Source organism: Pteropus vampyrus, unplaced genomic scaffold, assembly GCF_000151845.1.
Source record: "Pteropus vampyrus isolate Shadow unplaced genomic scaffold, Pvam_2.0 Scaffold20, whole genome shotgun sequence".
Taxonomy (NCBI): Eukaryota; Metazoa; Chordata; class Mammalia; order Chiroptera; family Pteropodidae; genus Pteropus; species Pteropus vampyrus.
In genome coordinates, this window is record NW_011888801.1 from 14,607,475 (window position 1) to 14,628,286 (window position 20,812).

A 20,812-nucleotide genomic window follows, 5' to 3' on the forward strand; every position below is an offset into this window, starting at 1 on the left:
GCTGTCCTCCCCAACAAGGCTGTGCTGCTGCCCAGTCATGGATTCCAACTCCTTTCCCATAATCTGCAGTGCATTAAGGAAAGCTCTTCAGAGGGCTTCGGCTAGTAGATGAATCAATCAACTAGTAAATAATCAATCAATCAATCAATCAATCAATCCCTAGGGCCTGCGTCTTCTCCCCAGACTGAAGCTGTTGCCTTTTTATAGTGGCATTATCAACTTCTGCGGACAGGACGGCCTAGAGGGGCTCCATCGACAGCCATTCTCACTGCTGGAAAGAAGACTTCACCAAGGACAGTCCTGAAGATGATCCAGTGGGGCCATGTCCATCTATCTGTCCATCTATCCCAGGACAGGAAGGATGACTCCTGCAGGCACCATCTCTTGGCTCTGGCCTGCATAGCAGCCCTGTCTTGTCCCAGCATCTGCTAAAAGTTTCCTAAGCCAAGGCCTCAAAGCCCGTACTCCAGGCAGCTTCAGAGAGATTTCCATTTGCATGCTGGCCAAAGTGGAGGAGCACACCCCACACAGACCTGCAGTCCAAGGGCCAGGAGGAACAGAGACAGGACCTGAGCTCGTCATGTCTTTCTTTTTAACTCTTCTAAATTTATTTGGGTATTTAAACAAACAGAAACTACAGCATGCATGGTTACTTTTTGCTTTTGTACAACAAAACTAAGTACTCAATATCTCTGCAGAGGTTTGGTGCTTATTTTTTTTCCTTTCTCTTCAGTAACATCAGGCAGACTTTTCGATGTTATCCAGTTTTGCACAGTCACTAGAGTGTCGCATCATGAATTATTAAATCAGTGCTTCGTGGTAATACATAATTTCTTATCAATTATTCATGCTAATGTGTGTGTAGTTTACTTAATTGTGTTATTGACGATCAAAAGTAATTTCCTGAAAGTCCTCAAGGACACAAAATTTAATCAGCGTAACTACTTTTCAGATGCAATGCTGTTAAGTATTCTTAATTTGCTCAACAGTTCACTTATTTATGTACCTTTCTGGAGGAAATACGAGTTTAATCAAACAATTAGATTGAAGAGTTAGTGTACATAAGGGCTTGAGCTTACATCGTTCAACCCAACATTCGTAATTACAGGGAAACGGAAGAGACTTTGCCGCTTTTTGGCAAACCGTTTCATCTTGGTACTCAACAAGCAAAATACAGCAGTAAGAAGGGTTTGATTTTTTTTTTTTTTTTTTTTTTAAGGAGACAGTGTATTTTATCAAATGCTTTGTGGTAATCAGAGACGAGGCACAATACACTTAGGAGTACTATTTGGGGCACTGGAGGAGGGTAAAAAGGGGGCAGGGCAATCTAAAAGTAGAACCTTTTGATTATGACAACCGAAAGGAAAACAATCACCATAAACCAGTAAGGGTTTGCATGGAAACACCAACAGTGAGCCACCAAAGACTGCAGTCTTTCAGGTACCAGACACCCTGCCCGGGAAGGACAGAGCTCATGCTATTGCACTTTTCCCTTTGATCTCTTCAAGTTTACTATCCATACAAGAAAACACAAACACACTAGACCAAAAATGAAATCTCTATGAAATTTGGCCCTTTGGAATTAATGGTCTTTGCACCACAAGAAAGCGCTCTTCTCATGCTCCATTCCTGCATATATGCCATTCTCATCTCATTTGCAATTATTTTTTCTTCAATTATTTAAAAAAAAAAAAAAAAACCTACTGGAGAGCTCCCTCCATGTGCCAGGGACCTGAGGAAAGGTAGTCCATCCAGATGCGTACTTCTTTCAGAGGCATTCCTGGGGGCTTCTTCCTCCTCTGAGGGCCCTCAGCATTCCCTGGACCAGAGCACTGCTTTCCAGTTGGTAACTTCCCACCAACCTAGAGGTCTCGTCTGGAGAGGCAGGGCCTGCAGGTGGGCACTTCGGCTACAGGGGCCCACACTCGCTTCATGCCTGCCTGTCAAGATGGCAGTTCCAATTCATGGAGCTGATAGCCTGTCTGGCTAGAAGTGCCCAGTGAGAACTGCTAGGGGAAGAACCACCATGCACCCCCAGGATAGGCTGTGTCCTGTTAGCCCCTCCACATCATACCTTTTCTTACCTTCTAATCTAACCAAGCCCACAACCAATATCTTTCAAAAAGGGAAAGAAGGGCATGGACTTGGTGGAAGAGAACAAGAGTTGGCTGAGATTACACCAGTTTCCTGGTTCTTAATGTAATGGGGACAGTCCCATGTCGTAACATGAGATTTAGCCCTAGGAATCTTTCCAGGAAGACCCATGCCATAGTTATTTGGGTTGACGAGACCTTCAAAGGCAGCCCAGAAATAGGAAGGTGATAGGGTGAGCAATTCTACTTCCCTCCAAGACTTCTAGGCCTAGAAGGAAACACCACAAGGTCTCACCACAGAGTTGGACATGTCACCAAAGAAGCCAGGACAACACAGGCCCACTGTTGAGACTCCAGAAGCATTCTCCAGACACCAAAGGAGCTGCGGGTCTCACTCCCTTCCTGAATCCAAGCGGAGGTTTTCAGGCAGCAGGCTTCTCCTTGCTCTTTTGAGTTTTCCACAGGGCTAAGGCTGGGAGAAGCAAGGGGTGGGGCAGGGCACCAGGCTTGGGCACTCCGGACCCTCATACACTCTTCTCAACCTCGCTCTGTTCCTTGGCAGAAGGGGTCTTGTCCTGGCTGCCATCAGGGGGTGCCGGCTTGGCTGCAGGGCTAGGGCTGCTGCTGGTGGATGGCAGGAGGTTGGCTGACTGCAGGACGGCTTCTGAGTGCTCACGAGCCTTCATGCGCAAGGCGGCCACACTGGCTGTGCGGTTACTCTGGCAGCCATAGGTGGGGAGAAAGGAGAGCCCCATGGGATCTGGGACACAGCAAGAACACAGCGGGCCCCCTGGAAGGAGGAAAAACAATAGGCTGCCATCACTGCCCACATTCTGACCCCAGGACTTGGGTTGGGGCAAAGAACTGATCAATACTGCTTGGTTCTGGGCACTAAAGGGAGGGTTGACAAATGCTCAGGACCCCAAAGGTACACAACTCAAGAGATCCAGTTGATAATCCAAAGGATTATCAGAGCAGTGGAGAGAACTGGACAGTCCTGTTTCCCTTACCAATCAGCTGTATGGCCTTAGGCCAATATCTTGGCTTCCCTGAGCGTTAACTTCTACTTCCGTAAAAGGAAATGATACCTACCTCGCAGGATCATTATGAGGATCTAATGAAATAATCTCACAATCCCCAAACTCACAGGGAGAGTTTAAATATTTGAAGTCAAGGGAAATTCAGCTACATCTGTCAGATGCCATACATGATGCTAGCTAGAGGCAGCTCACAGCTTTAACACAAGGTCACACTGAACTCCTTTCAAGGACATTATATTTTTGTGAAGCTGAATTTACCTGTGTTTTGCAAACACCACACAAAAACCCACATAGAACATAAAATGAGCATGGTGGCATCCAATATGATTCCAAGATCACAGAAGCTATGCAGAGACTATCAGGAACACACCCCATTAGAAGATCATGGTAGCTACTTATGAATGAAAGAAAAATATTATTCTTCTTTTAATTTATAAATATAAGTCTTCCAATGGCTACTAACCTGTTGGGACATAAACACTTATTGAGTTGCTTGGACTTAACCATTTAATGAACAGAACCATTGAATATTTCTTATGACCCAAGAGTGTCCTGAAAATTTAAGTGAGAACCTCAAGGCACTGTGAACTGAGGATTGAGAACCTCTGAAGGACTGGGTTGGCAAGCACTTAGCACAGGTCTGATGTGTGTAATGGGCCTTCGGAACAATTACCTGGCCCGAGCCTGCCAGACAGCCCTGAGTGAGCCATTCCAAGAACAGGGACAGGATGGCCCTCTGCCGTGCTCAGGTTGAGGAGCCTCCCTCTTCATGGGTCATCCTCAGGCATGCATGTATTCAGCAACTATACCATGAGCACCTGGGGCCTTGTCCTTGCACTGTTTTCGGCCCTAGTGATAAGTCAGCAGGAATAAGGCAGCTCGACCCCCAGCCTCATTGAGTGTAGTTCTAGTGGAGAGGCACCCGTAGATGTGTATCCCTGATGCAAAGGCAGGCAGTCTTAAGTGCTATGGATACATGAATGGAGCACAATGCTTGGCAGAGACCTGAGTGCAATGAGTCAGAGAGAAAGTAGTGTAAATGTCCAGGACAGCATGACAGCTTGGGAGACAGCAGTGCAATGGCATGGATGTGGAAACAGAAGATGCTTATTCAGGGAGCAGCAGGGTGTTCAGAGTGACTAAAGCCAGAAACGGCAGGCAAGGGGGTTGGCAGATGGGTCAGGGGTCACCAAGGCCAGACAGCCCTGCAGGCTGTGCAGGATACAGTGAAAGGAAGCCTCAGTGGATTTGAGTAGAGAGTGTCATGAGTTCATCTGCATCAGAGAGGTCCAGAGAAGCTATTGTAATAATGCAGTCCCAGTAGACAGTGCTTTGGCCCAAGGTAGCTGGAGGGGAGGTGGTGAAAGGTGGCCAGATTCTGGGTTTTTGCTAAAGGTTAGAGCCCACGCAGATTGCTCATAGACTGCAAGGAGAGTGACGGAAAGGAAGGAGTTACAGATGATGTCTAGGTTTGGGCCTGAGCCTCACTCTCCCGGTAAGGCAACCTAGGCTCCAGGAGTAACTGCCCAAGTTTGCAGTTTATTGCAAAGGTGGGACCAAGTGAACGGAGGGAAACAGAGAGAAAGTTTTCAGGGGAAGAGGGGAAATATGGAGAGTCTGGCCATGTAATCCTGTGGTCCTGCTGGCCATCTGATTTCAAAGGGGAGAACTCAGCAGTGCTCAGCGGTGCTGGTACCACCCCCATCTTTGAGAGATACCCGTGGTTCCAAAGGCCTACCAAGAGCAGAGGGAAGGCTGGGTGCACAGACCTTGCACCTAGACAGGGTAGGTAGACTTAGTTGCCAATAGGACATAATTTGAGAAATTTTCTGAGCCCCTTGGGTAGGTCAAATTGTAGGCGCCCATGTGGGGGTCCCTGAAAGAGACACGAATGGAAGCAGCCTCTGCCTGCCAGCAAGCCAGACTAGGCCAGCTCCGGATCCATGGTGCATCAGGGGAGCAGAGACATCCACCTCAGCCAGAGCAAGGACAGTTGGGATTCGGCGCCTGTCCCTGAGGCCTGAGACCTGGCAGGGAGGGCGGGGGGAGGGGGCGGTGCGCAGCACAGCCAGTCCTTTCATGTGTGTTCACCTGTCCCTCAGCCCTTTCTGAAAGTAATCCTCGGCTTTGGAGGAAACAGCATTGTAAATAGAAGTGTTTTGGACTGAAATCCACATTCGTTGAATACATCGAAATCCCTCCCTACGGCCTTCAAGCCTTTGTGTGATTGGGCACAACCACCCTCTCCTCCTCTTCCTCAGGTGCTGGCCAGGCCTCCTTGCAGAAACTGACAGCACCCGGCACAGCAGGGCCCTCCCTGGGAGCTGTGTGAACTATGAGCAAACACTGTGTGCCATGTATGTGCCAGCACAGTTCTAAGCACAGCAGACCTTTGTTTATCTCAGCTTCAGAACAGCTCTAGGAAGTAGGCTCTGTTGTGATCCCCTTTTGCAGCTGAGGAGACTGAAGTTAAATAATAAGTGGCAAAGCCAGACCTCACACCAGGCAAAGGGCCTGCTCCTTAACCCGTGTCCCTCTGTCTCAAAAGAGGACATTCTCCTCCACCTTGGTGCTGCCTATGACTGAAGAAACTCTCCCTCTGCTGTGGAAAGTTCTTCTCACACCTGTCTTTTTAGAGCTCCATTTGAGTATCACCTCCTCAGGGAGCCCTTCCGGACCTCCCTGTCCAAAGAAGCTTCCCTGGTTATGCTCCATCAGATCCCTCTGCTCATATCTTCACAGCACTGGCTACAAAGGGTAAGTGGATTGTTAATGGTTTGTTAACTTGTTTGTTGTCTGTCTCACCCCGTACATGCCCTAAGACTGTAGACTCCCAAGGGGGCGAGTATCTTTCTGTCTCATTCTTGACTCTGTCCCCAACACCTAGCATAGTGCCTGCAATAGGCCAGGCCCTTGGGAGGGAGGCAGGGAGGGTTGCCTGGCCTCAGCACCCTTATGAAATCAGCCTTTAGAAGGCAGCCTCAGCAGCATCAGCCATGGCAGCAGCTGGGTCATTCCCACCCTCCTTTCTCAGGGATAGTCTTCCTTGTGCCAGAGCCAGGCTCCTTCCTCTCCTCTCAAGCACTTGATATCTTTCCCCTTCCAAGCCTGCTTGGACAAAAGGAGGCTTATCTTTACCAGCACCCACTGTGGGCATTGCTCAGCCCTACTCTCCCGGTAAGGCAACCTAGGCTCCAGGGGTAACTGCCAAAGTTTGCAGTTTATTGCAAAAGTGGGACCAGAACCTTCTGGTGGCCTTTGCCTTCTCCAGAGGTGTAATAGGAGGTTAAAACGCAGCTATCACTTCCTGTCTCAATTTTGACAGAGGAGTCAATAGAGCAGGCAGCAGATACCAAGATGAATGTGAGATAAATCACAAATGCCAAGTTTACAATGAAAATTCTGAAAGCCCAGTCCACAGCTCCACACCGCTGGCAGGCCTCAAGCCTGGTGATGTTCAGGAAACAGAGTTGCACTGGGTCAAATCTTGACTGTTCCACTTCTCCTGGTGGCTCTCGCACAGACATGGCCACACATTTACACCAAAAGCGGCTCCGCACGGAGTTCCAGTCTTTGTTGGAAATAGTGCTTGTGTCATGAGCCCTGGGAGCCACCCACAGCAGAGACTGTCTTCCTTCCACATCTCCCTTCAGTTAGGGAGCGCACGTGTGAAGAGATCAAAATACTAAGTGAACACTCGTGGCAGTGGGAATACTGAAGATTATCCTCTGTGTCTGTTTAGAATTTTTCTCATCTTTCTACAATGACTGTGAACTTCTTTCAAACTCAGAGACTTTAGTTTTAACTTTAATTTTAAATGAATGTGAAAAATAAAAAAGACTGAAATTAGACCACACCAGCACATTTGAGGAGGGTCTGTGAGGGGCTAGGAGCCTGAGCTGCGTGGGTGCTGCATATCACAGGGAATTTTGACTGGGGCTATGAGTTATCAGGGACCTGGAAAGGGCCATGGTCCTAAAGCCTAGCCCTGGGCACCATGCCCTGCCAGGCCAGCTAGAAAGGGGTGGGCTCAGCTTGTCTAAGGCTAATTCTCGCCCCTAGCAAGGCCTTGTTCCAATATAAGCATCAAAGGGGTAGTTAAATGGTCTGTGACTCAGTGATGAATATGTCACTTGCAGGATGAAGAAGTACTATCACTTGTACAAAACAGAGCCTCCTTCACCTGAATCCATAGCCTATACATGCTAGATCACGCTCCACAAAAGCCATCAATAACTACACTTCTGGCCTGCAAAACACAGATTCAGAGGTAAGAAAGATAAATCAACTCACAGAACTGAGGCAGTAGGAGAGAGAAGAGTCTGTGCACATAATCTAGTTCATCCTCCACACTAGACAGATGGTGAAACTAAGGGCCAGAGGAACCCAACTACTCTGAGAGACTAGCTAAAAACCGTAGGGGCTATACGTACATATTCAGCCTTAAAAAAAAAAGAAGGAAATATTATCACATGCTACAAAATGGATGAACCTCAAGATCATTATGCTAAATGAACTAAGCCAGTCAGAAGAGGACAAATTCTGTATGATCCCACTTATGGGAGGTGCCTAGAGAAGGCAAATTCATAAAGACAAGAAGTAGAATGGTAGTTGACAGGGGCTGGGAGAAGAGGAGCGATGGGGAGTTGTTCAATAGAGACAGAGTTTCAGTTTTGGATGATGACAAAGTTCTGGAGATGGATGGTGGTGGTGGTTATACAACAAATATGTATTTAATACTTTTGAGCTGTATATTTAGAACTAGTTAAGATGGTAATCTTTATCTTATCTGTATTTTACCACAATTAAAAATAAAATAAAAATAAAATAAATTCTTAAAAACAAAACCGAGCCAAAAAAGAGTTCAGGTCAAGGTTATCAGGAAGATGAAGACCACCCATGGCTGTTGAGACTCCTTTATGGCAACTCCAGTGGGTAAGGACCTCAAAGGCCCTCAGGCCACCCACACTTGTCCCAGCCACACACTGCCTCACCTCCATGGGCAGAGACACCTTTGACCCACCTCACCTGCTATGTCTTTGGCTAAGGGAGCATTACACGGTTTGTACACATCCCTGGAACCTGGCTCAAGATTCTGCACCATGCCCATTGGATAGGCATTTCCACAGCAGGACAGCAGACCCTGAAAAATGCACCCAAGCCAACAAAATTCTTTGGCATACAGTCCCTCGCAGCTATCACTCTCTTTCTTTCTCTAAACCCCAACTCTGAACAGCAACTAAAGTGTCCATCAAAAGGGTCAATGCCTATAGGTGGACTCCCAAACGTCTTAACAGCCACATGGAGGAATGCTGAAAATGAACCAGTAGAAGTTACTTTCTCTTTGCCCTGCCCTTACCTGGATAAGAACACAGAAGATGTGCCAATCTAGAACGTAGATGCAGGCAAGACTGAGAGAGGCAATCTGTACAACAGACAAGATCAAAGGCAAACAAGGAGGAGACAAGTCTAATGCAATGATATTTACCAGAGAAGACTGTAAAGTCTATGATCTATACTGTACAGAGGGAGACCTGGCTCAACAATAGAGTATGTGGTCATTATGACTTCACAGTTCGCTCACTGTGACACCATATAGTTGTGGGTTACCTTAACAGAGGCAGAACCTACAGAAAAAGGAAGGATAAAGGGGAGGATAAAGTCCTTCTCTCCTCTGTCATGGTCAGACCATCAGATCATAGGGAGGAAGGAACGGGGAAGAAAGCAGGGAAGAAGGAGTGAAAAGTGAAAGAACTGGGGCTATTTAGCTTAGTTGACCCCAAGGCACAATGGATATGAAGTAACTGCCTCCAACTACCTCTCTAAGTGTGGAGAGTGGAACAGAAGCAATGGGTGGAAGTGAGAAAAAGAGGGGTTTTCTTTTCTTTACCAATAGCATGCTATGCATACACAGCGGGCTCTCTCCAGAGTGATGGGTTTCTGGTCATAATAACCTGAAGCCCCCTTGACAGGATGTTGTAGAGAAACTTCGTGTACAATATAGGCTATTGGACAAGACAAGTTTTTAAATCCCTTTCAACAAAAAAGAGTAGTTTTAGAATGCAATGTCAATTACAAAGCTGAGTTTTCCTTCTAACTTTAACATATGTTTTTAGAATTTCAATACTTGCAATTAAACTTAAATTGTCTTACAACCAACGCCTCTCTTAACTCCTAGTTTTTTACAAAGAAACAAATTACTTCCAAAAATAAGATCCTTATAAAACTAACTTGATTTCTCCATAATTTCGTAGTACCAGTAGCATCACCAGATTTCTCCCTATGTCTCCTGCCTAAACAATTTCATTAGCTTGCACACTACTGAAAACCAGAAGTAACAAAATGGAGACTCGTCCTTTGTGATACTCAGGGCGGCAGATGAACATATAATTCCTGAGTAAAAACCCAGACTCCAGAGCAAATGCACTTTCCTGTGAAAAGCACGCTCCAGACCCTCACCAAGTTCTTAAAGATTCTTCCCAGGGCACTTCTAACACAAGTCTGCTTTACAAGACTGTCACAAACTAAAAAGCAATGTGGCTGCCAATGACAGACATTGATGGGTAATATTGAGAAAAGAGACAAAAATTTATAAGACAGACAAAAAACTCAAAATGCACTTGGGCCGTTTAGTATAGAGCAAGCAAAACAGTACACCTCAGAATGGCCTGAAGCCGTCACTGGTGACAGCAGGAACTGTCACATGAAACAATGTTTGAAAGAGCTTTGAAAACCGCAACACACCTACAACTCTTAGTGGTGGGGCAATGCTGAATTGGCTGTGAATGAGGCTCAGCATTCTTTTTTTATTGGGTCAGGGAAGTGATGAAGACAATGTATACCCCAAAACGGAGTCACCATTATCAAAACCCTATAAAATGAGAGTGATGACAGGACTCTGGGGTCTGAAAGCCAGGTAGGTGCAGCCTGTGGAAATGGAAGGAAGTAGGCTTGGAACTTAACAGTCATGGGGCTTGTCCCTATCTCTCCAAGTCTGGCTTCCTATTTGTGAGAGGAGGTAAAACACCTACCTTTGGGAGAAATTCTATACAGCCCTGGTACTAAGCCCTCAAAATTATTATTTCCACAACTCCATGCAAATTAAAGGGCAATTCTAAGTCACAAGTCACAGCTTGTTCCAATTACCAATTTGTTTCAACGACCAGCTAAAGAATTCAGCTTGTTCTGAGCATCACCCCAGAGGACAACCAGGATAAGCAGTGAGATCCCTCCACAAGGCAGTGATTGTGCTGTGAGCATCCTCACCAACGCTGCTCCTTTGCCTTGCATTACATGCAATGCCCACACTATCTCCATGGTTATATCAGTTCCTCCATGAAGCCTTTCCCATCTGACCAAAAAGTAGAATAATTTTTTCTGCCATAGAATTTTGAGGAATAAGCCAAACAAACTTTAAAAGTCTCATCTTTTAATTACTAGACGTCCAGATTTGGAGCTCTTGTTTTGTATGTTTGTTTGTTTGTGTGTTTGTTTTTAATCAATCAAAAACCTATAATCATGGATGGGCTAAAAGTTAAATTAATTAGAGAGGCAATCATCCCAGAGTGGCACATAGCAACAAAAAACTATGTGTAACCTAATGGCCTAATAATAGGGAATTAACTGAATAAGTTATAGTTGCCCATATAGAACACACTGAAGCTATGATAAAATTATATTATAGGAGGATATTTAGTGCCATGAAAAATATGAGTAAAATATTAAGTTTAAAAAGCAGGTTAAGTAACAGTAAGTCAATATGATCCCATTTTAGTATATGTATATTTGTGTACATAATACACATTCATTATACATAATATATATACACGCATAGTAGATATGTGTATATGTATATGTACAGCCATGTACCTACCATATCCACATGGGATTATAGATGTATATATACATATATAAATTTATTTAGAAATAGAAAATATTTATAAATTTTAACTTTTAATTTAAAATTATTTAACTTCCAAATAAGTTATAAAATAACAAATTTATTGGAGATATAGATTTATAAATGGGAGAAAATCAAATGTACCAATACCAAATATTCATAGTGGTTGATTCTGGGTAACAGGTTATGAATGATCTTTTTCTCTGCATTTTATTATATTTTCTACTCTTTCTAAAGTGACCAGATATTACTCTCATCAAAATGATGTCTTTTTTGTTACTTGTGATTTCCTATCTCCTTTCATTCAGATGATGGGAACAGATGCTCTCCTTTAGAACAGAATCCCACTGAAGTCGCTAAGGAATAAAGACGTGTCTACACACCCAGCTGAGACTTCATGACTGCCAATGGCCTCAGTCTACACTGCAGTCACTGACGGGCTCGCCATGGAAAATATACTAGGAACATTCGGTCCATCTCCCATTCTGTGGGCATCAAAGTCAGTCATTCCCTTTGCATGCGATGCAACCAACCCTGCAGCTGGCAAAGCCTCTGAAAGGCCACGACTTCTTCAATCTAACCTTATCAACGTGCCATCACCAAAGTCTGTGCAAGACCCATCTGGCCACCAAATGCAGCCTGAAAATTGTTGTTTGGAGAACATACTACCTCTTGGACACTAAATTAAAATACACAATTATATTTCCATTAAGTTACAGCAAATTCTGCTGAATTGATCTAATTGGCCTACATTCCTATATGACATCATGCTTTAAAGGCTTGGCCTGAACATAAATACTTAATGTAATAAATATAGTCTGAAATATTTGATCTCCTTGGCAGTTTAATTGATCTACTACAGAGACTGACAGGAAAAATTAAGTTAGTTCTGTCTCGTCTCTGCCGATGGCACATTTTCATCAAAAAGGCACGTGAGCTACAATTTTGGTTCCAAGAAGAGCTCTCGCACACTGATCTCTTGCTGAATGTTCAGTCTGAGGGTAACAGAATTGAACAAGGAAATGTGTATGTGGGTTTATGAGACATTTAACAGAAATACTACACCTCATTTCTTTTTGCTTTATAGTAAAGCAATTTTGTGAGTCATAACACCAGTTTCTTACAGTTCACAAGAAGTATTTGAGTGAGAATTGGTACGGTTGCCAACAATATTTAGATATAGATCCTGTGGCTAAATGTGCTCACCAATAATCAAAAACACAATAAGGTCTAATTCATACCAGATGTCTTCTATCACAGATCCCCTGAAGTACTTTCTCTTGTCTCTGTTTGATGGTTTTTGTTGCCCTTTTATCATGAGTTATTTATTTTTGTACCCACCTCACTTCCCAAACTTGCTCTATGCACCATTCACCCACCCTCATCTCCACACTCTTGATCATAGAACTAAAATGTTTCATTTTGGTACAAAGTAAACACTTGAATATTTGAGAAAGCAAGAAAGAGAGGGAGTTGCCATATTTTCCTGACCAAGCTGGCATATTTTAGATCCTCAGACTCAAAGTTGCCATCTTCCAGGTTCTAAGCTTCCTCAACGATCCACAGAAAGGAAAACTGTGGTCATAACAAAGTTACCCACTCTGATTAATGCCAAAATCCTCACATTAATTTGGCAGGTTATTCTGGTGGAACTGATGCTAAATCCCACCCGTCTTCATTCCAGCTGTGACTGTACACCCACTGTCCTGACATCTCATTAGCTCAGCAAACGCTCCTTGACGGGAATGGGCTCACCAACCAGGATACATTCTCAGGGCCAGTGCCCAGCTCCTGTTTCGGCTTGCGTGTCTCTGAAGGGGCAAACAAATAATGACAGCACCCAGATCTAGTGACCCTGGCACAGCCAGAGGAACAGCAGGGGCACGCGTCCTAGGCAGTCCAATGCCAATTAGCACTGCCCTCCCTCTTTCCAGCAGCAGCCAGAACCCTGGACAGGCAGGCTGTTTCTCTCACTGACTCTGGGCACAAGCCAGAAACCTTCTGCTCAGCTCCCTGCACTCCAGGGCCCCATTGATTAGCAGGAAGGGTAAACCCATCAGCACCCATAGGAAATGGCTTCTGGAAAGCGAGTTGCAGTTTTTAAAGCCAGAGGATGACAGCAGGGGCCTGTGAAAGAAACCGAATCGATACCGGGTATGGGGGCTGGAGGTCAGGACACCTAGGTCCCTGACTTGTCCTACTTCTGACAGATGTACTGTGTGACCTTGGGCAGTCCTATTCCCCTCTCTGGGCTTCAGTTTCTCCCACTGAATCTTGGAGAAGCAGTAATAACATACTCATCAAGGAGATTCCTTACAGCTCTTTAGTCTCCACCCTTGTCTTCCTGACATCAGCTAGGCATGGAGGGGGCTTTCCTTGTGAACTCAAACCTTGTTAACCCAAACCTAATCAGATCCCTAGTGATCCCTAGGCCTCATCATCTTGACAATTGCCAGCACCTACTAGACACTTGGATGTTCCAGGCACAGTTACACACCCTACCACCACTATTGGAAATGACTATCATGATCCTTATTTCACAGATAAGGAGATTAGGATCTGCCATGAGTTGACCCTATAATGAGAGAGAAGCAGTTATGGGCATGGCTGGTCTGACTGAAGAGCCTGGGCTCATCTCAAGGCCATGCCATCCTCTCTCAGGACCACAGCTCCATCTAACCTCACGCTTTGCTTTTTTCTCAACAGACCAGCCCTGCCAGCCTCAGTGCCTTTGCTAGTGTTGTGCTCTCTGCCTGGAGTGCCATCTCCCACTGTACATTTCCTACACTTCCTTCTCAACTCAACTCAAGCCCAACTGAAGCATATCCTCTGGAAAGCCTTCACCATGCCTCCCTCCTCAGGGCTTCCCCCACAGCATGCATATCCTCGTTGGCCTCTGCAAGAGTAGATGACTGTGTCACATGTGATGGAATTATTTGTTGTCCTATCTTTCTCTTCATAAGACCACCCCCAGCCTACCACCTCCTTATGGTAAGGATGTGTCCAATTCATCACCAGATGCTCAGTCCCCGGTTCAGAGTCTGGCAAAGTGGGTTTCTCAGTGACTATTGAATGAAGAACAACAGGGCCCAGTAGCTTCTGGGGTCCATCAGGTGGCCAGTGGTATAGGGCCAGGGTCATAGATTAGAGTCTCCTAAGTGAGAACTATCTCCCAGGCCCAGGGCAGCATGACTTTTTTCTTTCTTTCCTCAAACTCCACTACCTTTTACTCTGTACCAGATTCTGTGTCAGAGGCAGAGGTGAGAGACTTGGGAGGATCTGGAGGTGAGTCAGATATGGCCAGTACTCCTACAGTACTTATAGCCAGGATTGAGAAATAAGGTATGTTCAAACATAAGCACCCAAATTCATGTCATGAAGCCAGAATATCCTTGATACCTGTGCCAGTCTCCAAAGAGGGCCTTCAATGAACCAACCTCCCAGTATTCACACCCATGTGCAGTCCCTTCCACTTGAGTCTGGGCTGACTCTGTGAGCAGCTTTAATTAATAGAATGCAACAGAAGCAACCCTATGCCTGTTCTGAGTATAAGCCTTAAGAAGGTCTGGCATCTTCTGCTCTTACAGTCGTGGGGCCCAACCACCATCCCACAGGCTTCCTATGATGGGAAGAGCTCCCAGCCTCCCAGCATCCCTGCCAAGGCACCAGACCCAGAAGGGATTCTATCTTATATGTACCAGCCCCAGCTGCCATCTGACTGCAACTCCCCAGGCAAAGGAGCAGCAGAACTGCCCGGCTGAGCTGAGCTAGTCCTCAGATCAGGAGAGATAATAAAACAGGTATGCAGGTCTGCTGCTGCTTTTATTATACTAAGTTTTGGAGGAAAGTAAAATAATATTGAAACCTGGAATAGAGATTTTAAGAAAAGAAAATCACAAGCCAATCTCCTTATGATAATAGATGCAAAAACCCTAAACAAAATATTAGCAAACCGAATTTAGCTATCTATAAAATATATAACTTGTCACATCTAATTTGGGTTTATTCCAGGAATGCACAGTTGGTTTAACATTAAAAAATCAATCAATGTAATTTATTATACTAATATATTAAGAAAGAAAAATCGTGTGATCATCTCAACAGCAGGAGAAAGAGTATTTGATGAACTTCAACATCCATTCATATTAATGATTTTTTTTAAAATAATGAGAAGAATAAAACTCTTAGAAAACTAAGGCAAGAAGAAAATATCTTTAGTTGATACTGAGTATCTAGAAAATTTTAAAAGACAACAGAGACAATTGTGAAACCCCGAGTTTTCCCATGAGATCAAGAATTAGACAAAGATCACATATCTTATGATTGCATTCATATGAAATTTCCACAATAGCAATAGCAAAATGTCCACAATCTATAGGGACAGAAAGTTTGGTGGTTTCCTGGAGCAGAGGAGTTGGGAAAAATGAGGAGTGGCTGCTAACAGGTGCAGGGTGATGAAAATGTCTGAGTTGATAGTAGTGATTGCTGTATAACTCGTTAGATATACTAAAAACCATTGAGTCATACACTTTAATGAATGAACTGTATGTTAAGTGAATTATATCTCGATAAAATTGTTATTTAAAAATAGAATAAAACAAAGATATCTGTTACCACCACTCCATTCAATACTGTACTAAAAGTTCTGGCCAGCACAATTGGACAAGAAGAAATGTAAAGCATAAGAACTGAAAAAGGAGAGATAAACTGTCTTTATTTGCAGATAATCTGATCTTGTACATAGAATATCATAAAGAATCTATAACTAAACCTAATTATATAGATAAATCTCACAAACATAATGCTGAGCTAGATTCCAGACATGAAAAATACATACTGTATAATTTCAATTACAATTCTATACACATAAAGTTCAAAAAAGTTAAAACTAAACAATAGTGTTTCAGAAAGCCAGCTTAGGAAGTCGGCAAAACTATATTGCCATAAAAGTCAGCAAAGGGTTTTATTTAGGGAGAGTAGAAAGGGGCACAGGGATTCAGGGATTTGGGGGGTACAGGCAAAATTCCAGAGGGTGATTACACAGGTGCTTAAAATTGTTCATTAAGCTCTAGATCTGTGTTCTTTGAAATTTTTCTAATGATTATTACATTTCACAAAACAAGTTTTTCTTCTTAAAATTTGTGTTTTTTAAAAAAAATCACAAAAAAAGGTAAAAGTGATTAAAAAGGAATGGGAGGGTGGATGCTTTCAGAGAGCTCAGAGGAAGAAGAGGCTGTCTCTGGCTGTTTAGCCCTGGTGGGTAAATATTCATTGGCCAATAAAGCCCTTTCAGTCTCAGAAGCTGGATACCATACCCTGGCCTGGAAGCCCAAGGGTCAAGGCCAACATGAAGGAGGAAGGACAGGATCTTGGCTAACTAAGGTGCCTTGTTCTCAGGAACATGGCCAAACTGCTTCCCAGCACTGGACGTCCTGACCCTTGCCTCCCCTTGTCCTCACATGCTCGATGCAGGCCCAAGACTGCTACTCCAATTGTTAACATCCACTGAGCACCCACTGTGTGCCAGCACCAAGGGAGGTGCCTCATACGGCATCTCCCTCAGCCCTCACAGCATCCAAGACCTGGATTGACCAAGCACAGCCACAGAAGTGCAGGTGCAGCCAAGACTTCAAGTACAGCTGGTCTGCCTCTGGGCTCCTGCCAGCCAGGGCCTCACCTGGGACCACCTCCTTCCCCTGGAGGGGGACAAGGGACGGAGGGTGCAGGATAAGAAGGGGTGGGATCTTATTCCTTTGCTCTACTGCTGTTCTTTTACCTCAGGCCTGACTCCAGGGAGCCACACCAGGGACTGAGTGGCCCCACATGCCGGCCTTGCCCAGAAGGATGGCTCACCCTTCCTTCTATTCCCTCTGTTTGGGAAAAGTAAGCCGTGATGCCTCCACCAGATCCGGAGAGGAGCTGTGACTCTGGCCCTGATCGTAGACTGAGCTATGAAAACTCTCCCTGGCAGCTGTAATTAGCTTTCACCCCACACCCAGCTCTTTGAATCACAGGTTAGAGGCAGCTGGTCTAAGTGCACCAGAGAGCGAGCCTCCGCTGAATGTGGCTCTCCAGCCCCCAGGCGCACTGCCTGTCCTGTGGCCAGCACTTCCCCTGAACAAACCCTAAGCACCTCCCTTGGCCGTTAATAACCTCCTTTGCATTAATGAATTGCGAACACAAGGCTGGCCATTAAGACAATGCAGGAAAATTCTTTGTGTTGCTAAGGCTTTTTCTCTGGACACCCATTATTGTTATGCAAACCCTCCCTGCATGGGGTAGGGTCCTGCTGCCTTTTTATTTGAGAGTTTCCAGGCACACCCAATAATGAAACACAGTAACTACATGCCTGGCTGGGATGGGTCCTCCCTGACCATCCCAGAGTGTAAAGCACATTGCAGCCTGTGAAGCTGCAGGGGGAGGGAACAGGTGCCTGACCAGGAAATCCTACCAGAAACAAGAAGGAACCCCCATTACTGCTAAAAATTGGAGCAATGGGGGCTATAAGAAAAGGTGAATGTCAGCAGCAAATAAGTTCAGAGAAATGGGAGAAGTTTGAAAGAAGCAGACATTCTGGCGAGTCTTTTAAAGATGAGTGGGACCCAGTGACTTGAAAATGAGAATGGAGGAACCTGGTTAATATAAACGGTAGTATTTACTGAGTATCTCTCATGTGCCACACACTGTCCTAAGGGTCTCAGATGCTCTCACTCATGTGCTCCTCATTTAGTCCTATGAATCCAGTCCTATGATGATCAGATCTCCATTTGATAGAAGAGAAAGCAGAAGTAGAGCGTTCCAGCACTTTACTCAAAACTTACAAGGCTAGAAAATGAAGAATGAGGATTCACACAGGCAGACCACCCAGAGTCCTTGCTTGAAGCCACTGTGCTAGCTGGCTGCTTGATAATTAAAGGATAATTAAAGAAGGAAAACCCCACAAGTGCCTGATTTTCAATTAGCTGGCTCTGTCCCCAGTGAGCAGATTCCTGGCCTAAGGTAGCCAGCTGCCCTACTTCCTGATGGGGGCAGCCTGATGCCTGTCCAGGGGCTGCCCAGCAGAGCCCAGAGGCTAGTCTGCCACACCTCTATGTGTGGACATTCTGCTTAACCAGCCGCCTCGGAAGGGCCATGACCTCCTGTCCATTAAGGGTACCACCTCTACTTCCTATCCTTCTCTGTTGCCTGAGCAACCCCACTGACCTATCCAGACACTTCCCCCCATGCACATGCGTCCCGGCATGCCCCCAACACTGAGAATACTGAATGAGCAGCCTCAGCGATGCATCTCAGATGTCTGATTAAGCTGGAGGACCTGGCAGCAGAGCACAACCCCCCAGGACAAGATGACTGTACTGTGGTCAAGGGCAAAACTCCAGAAGGTCTCTGCCCTCACGACCGAGGCTGAGGCAGAACCACCAAGTTGAGCTATGGTGTGTGCTCTGGCAGTTCTTAGCTATGTGGATTGTCCAAAAACAGGGTAATTTCCAGCCTGAACTTGGTTTTCCCAGCTCTCCACCTGCTTCCAAGCCCCAGGCCCCTGTTCGCAACAGATATCTTCAAGGAATCAAAATTAGTCTCTCTAATTTCCTAATATAACCATAATCCAGAGTTTCTTGCTTCTGACTTCTCTCTGTATGCTAAGGCTCAGAGAAGTGGCCTGCCCCCATTCACATTTTCCTGGCCACTTGCCCCCATGATTTAAAGATTAAAAAGCAAAGTCCAGATCCACTGGCATGTTCTGGGCTATAGTCACAGAACTGCCAGGGCCCAGCCTGTCCACCCCACTCACGTGAGAGGCAGAGCTTGGCATTACCACGAAAGCCTCTCTGTGCTCTGGAGTCCAGTGATAAACAGCACCCCCGACCCATCCCTGACTGCCCTTTTCCTCCCCCAAGCACCGCCTGGTCAGGAGCTGATAGCCAGTATTGCAGAAGTATTCTCATTTTCAGAGCACATTCAAAGCAAAAAGATTTTCAGGCAAGTGAATACCCATAAAACTACGTGAAAGGAACTAAGAGCTTCAGGGATCACTACTTAAAAGAACGCAGCAAACTGTACCTCAGTGACCCCCAAGCTACTTCACAAACACTCCTGGGGACTCTCTCAGTATTTCCCAGGCAAGTACTTCACATCTATCACAACAATGCCTAGAACCAGGACCTCAATGCAGAGTCCTTCGACTTGTAACTATACATAATGCATCCCAAGGCACTGAGTTCTGCAACCACTAGTTGGGGTGCTCCATATGCCTGGGAGAAATAATCATGCCCTGGGATTGAGAGCCTTGCATTGTTCTCACACTCTGGCCAGGTGCTGATGCAGCACAGCAGCCTGGACTTGGTTCCTCAGGCCCTGGGCTGGAGACGCAGGTTTGCAGTCTCGGGGAAGCAGCTCCTAGTATGAGGTCTGGGTAAGGCCAGAACTTCTGCAGCCTACCCAGAACACTTGCTGTCTTCAGTCCAAGGCTATGTGGTCCTGCTAAGACCACGAAGCCTGAGGAAGGAGACACGAGCACTGGTTTGGGTCTAGAAGCTGAAGATCACTTTTATTTCTTCTGGGTCATTTGCAAGTTCCTGCAGGCCTAAGGAATGGAGTGGGATCTCTGGCCTGGCTGTGGCACTTAGCTCATATGCCCTGTCTCTGGTAGTCCTGGGAGAATCTCATAGCTGTGGACTCATGGCTTTCCTCACTTGCTGGGAGAGGCAGGGTGGGGATCCAAGGCCCCTACTAGCAATGCTCATCCCGAGGGATGAATGAATAAATGGTACTGGGAGGAAAGGGCACATCAAGATCCTGCAGAGAACAGCCTAGACCACAAAGGGGAGACCTAGCTGAATAAGTGATGTGTGAACCAGTGACCTCCTCTCCCTGAGCCTCAGTTTCTCATTGTAAAAAGAAGGATGGGCTCAGAAGCCCAAAAGGGTGGCTTCAGCACCATCTTCATGAAGCTCCTCTGAGCTAGCTGAGGCAGTGCCCTAGTTGTCCAACAGCCCCCAAGAAGCAGATCTCAGGCCCAAGAGAAGGAAAGCTTGGTTCGGCCTCCAGCTCTGACAGTATCTGGCTGCCCAGCCACCTCTGGGGGTGCAGTTAAGGTAAAGGAGGCCAGGTTACAGCCCAGAGGTCCTCGGCACTGAGCCAGGCCCTAGAAAATTTGGGTTGCTCCTCTCTTGGGCCCAAATCGGGTTATGTACTTAATTTGTGTAGCTTGGGGAGACCTAGGAGAGTGAGAAGATGTGGGCTACAAGTGCCAGAAAGCCACCTTGGCCCTAAATCATTTGACAATGTTCCACAAAACCATCAAGCATTGAACCCAGGGGTATTTAGAACTTGACTTGTAGGTTCACACTTCTCACCCCAGGTTCCCCAAGCACATCTCCAGGGACTGCCAGGCCCACCTGAACTGAAGCAGGGCTGTGCTGATCAGCAGATTCCGAGGCAGCCCCAGAGACTTCCAGCTCAGAGTTCTTCCCTTCCAGAAGTGCCACCACATGGAGTCAGGAACTTTTAGAATGCAGAGATAGTCCCAACCAATCCCAGCATTATCTCAGAATGACCCCAGCTCCACTGCCTAGCCATGTAACTGTAGAGCCCTTCCTTATAATCTTTACTGTGAGAAGGAAGTGGGTCTACAACATGAGACCACCTGGCAGAGCAATAACCACTCATTTCTCTCTTTTTCTACCATGACTTAGCTTACCAGAGACTAAAAAGCCAGCTGCTCAGAGGCCAGCTGGGAATGGGCTACAGTGCTAAAGGGTCAGGATGAGCCACGGGAG

The 20,812-nt window shown here is 45.7% G+C and overlaps 1 protein-coding gene across 1 annotated transcript in view; it reads right to left on the reverse strand.

Moving 5' to 3' along the window:
- Positions 1–2,617: 2,617 nt before the first annotated feature.
- The window catches only part of DRGX (dorsal root ganglia homeobox), a 30,009-nt gene continuing 11,814 nt past the window's right edge, over positions 2,618–20,812 (reverse strand). Inside the window, exon 7 of the mRNA XM_011355403.1 lies at positions 2,618–2,883. Within this exon, the coding sequence (XP_011353705.1) occupies positions 2,618–2,883 (266 nt within the window). The remainder of the gene's footprint in view (positions 2,884–20,812) is intronic.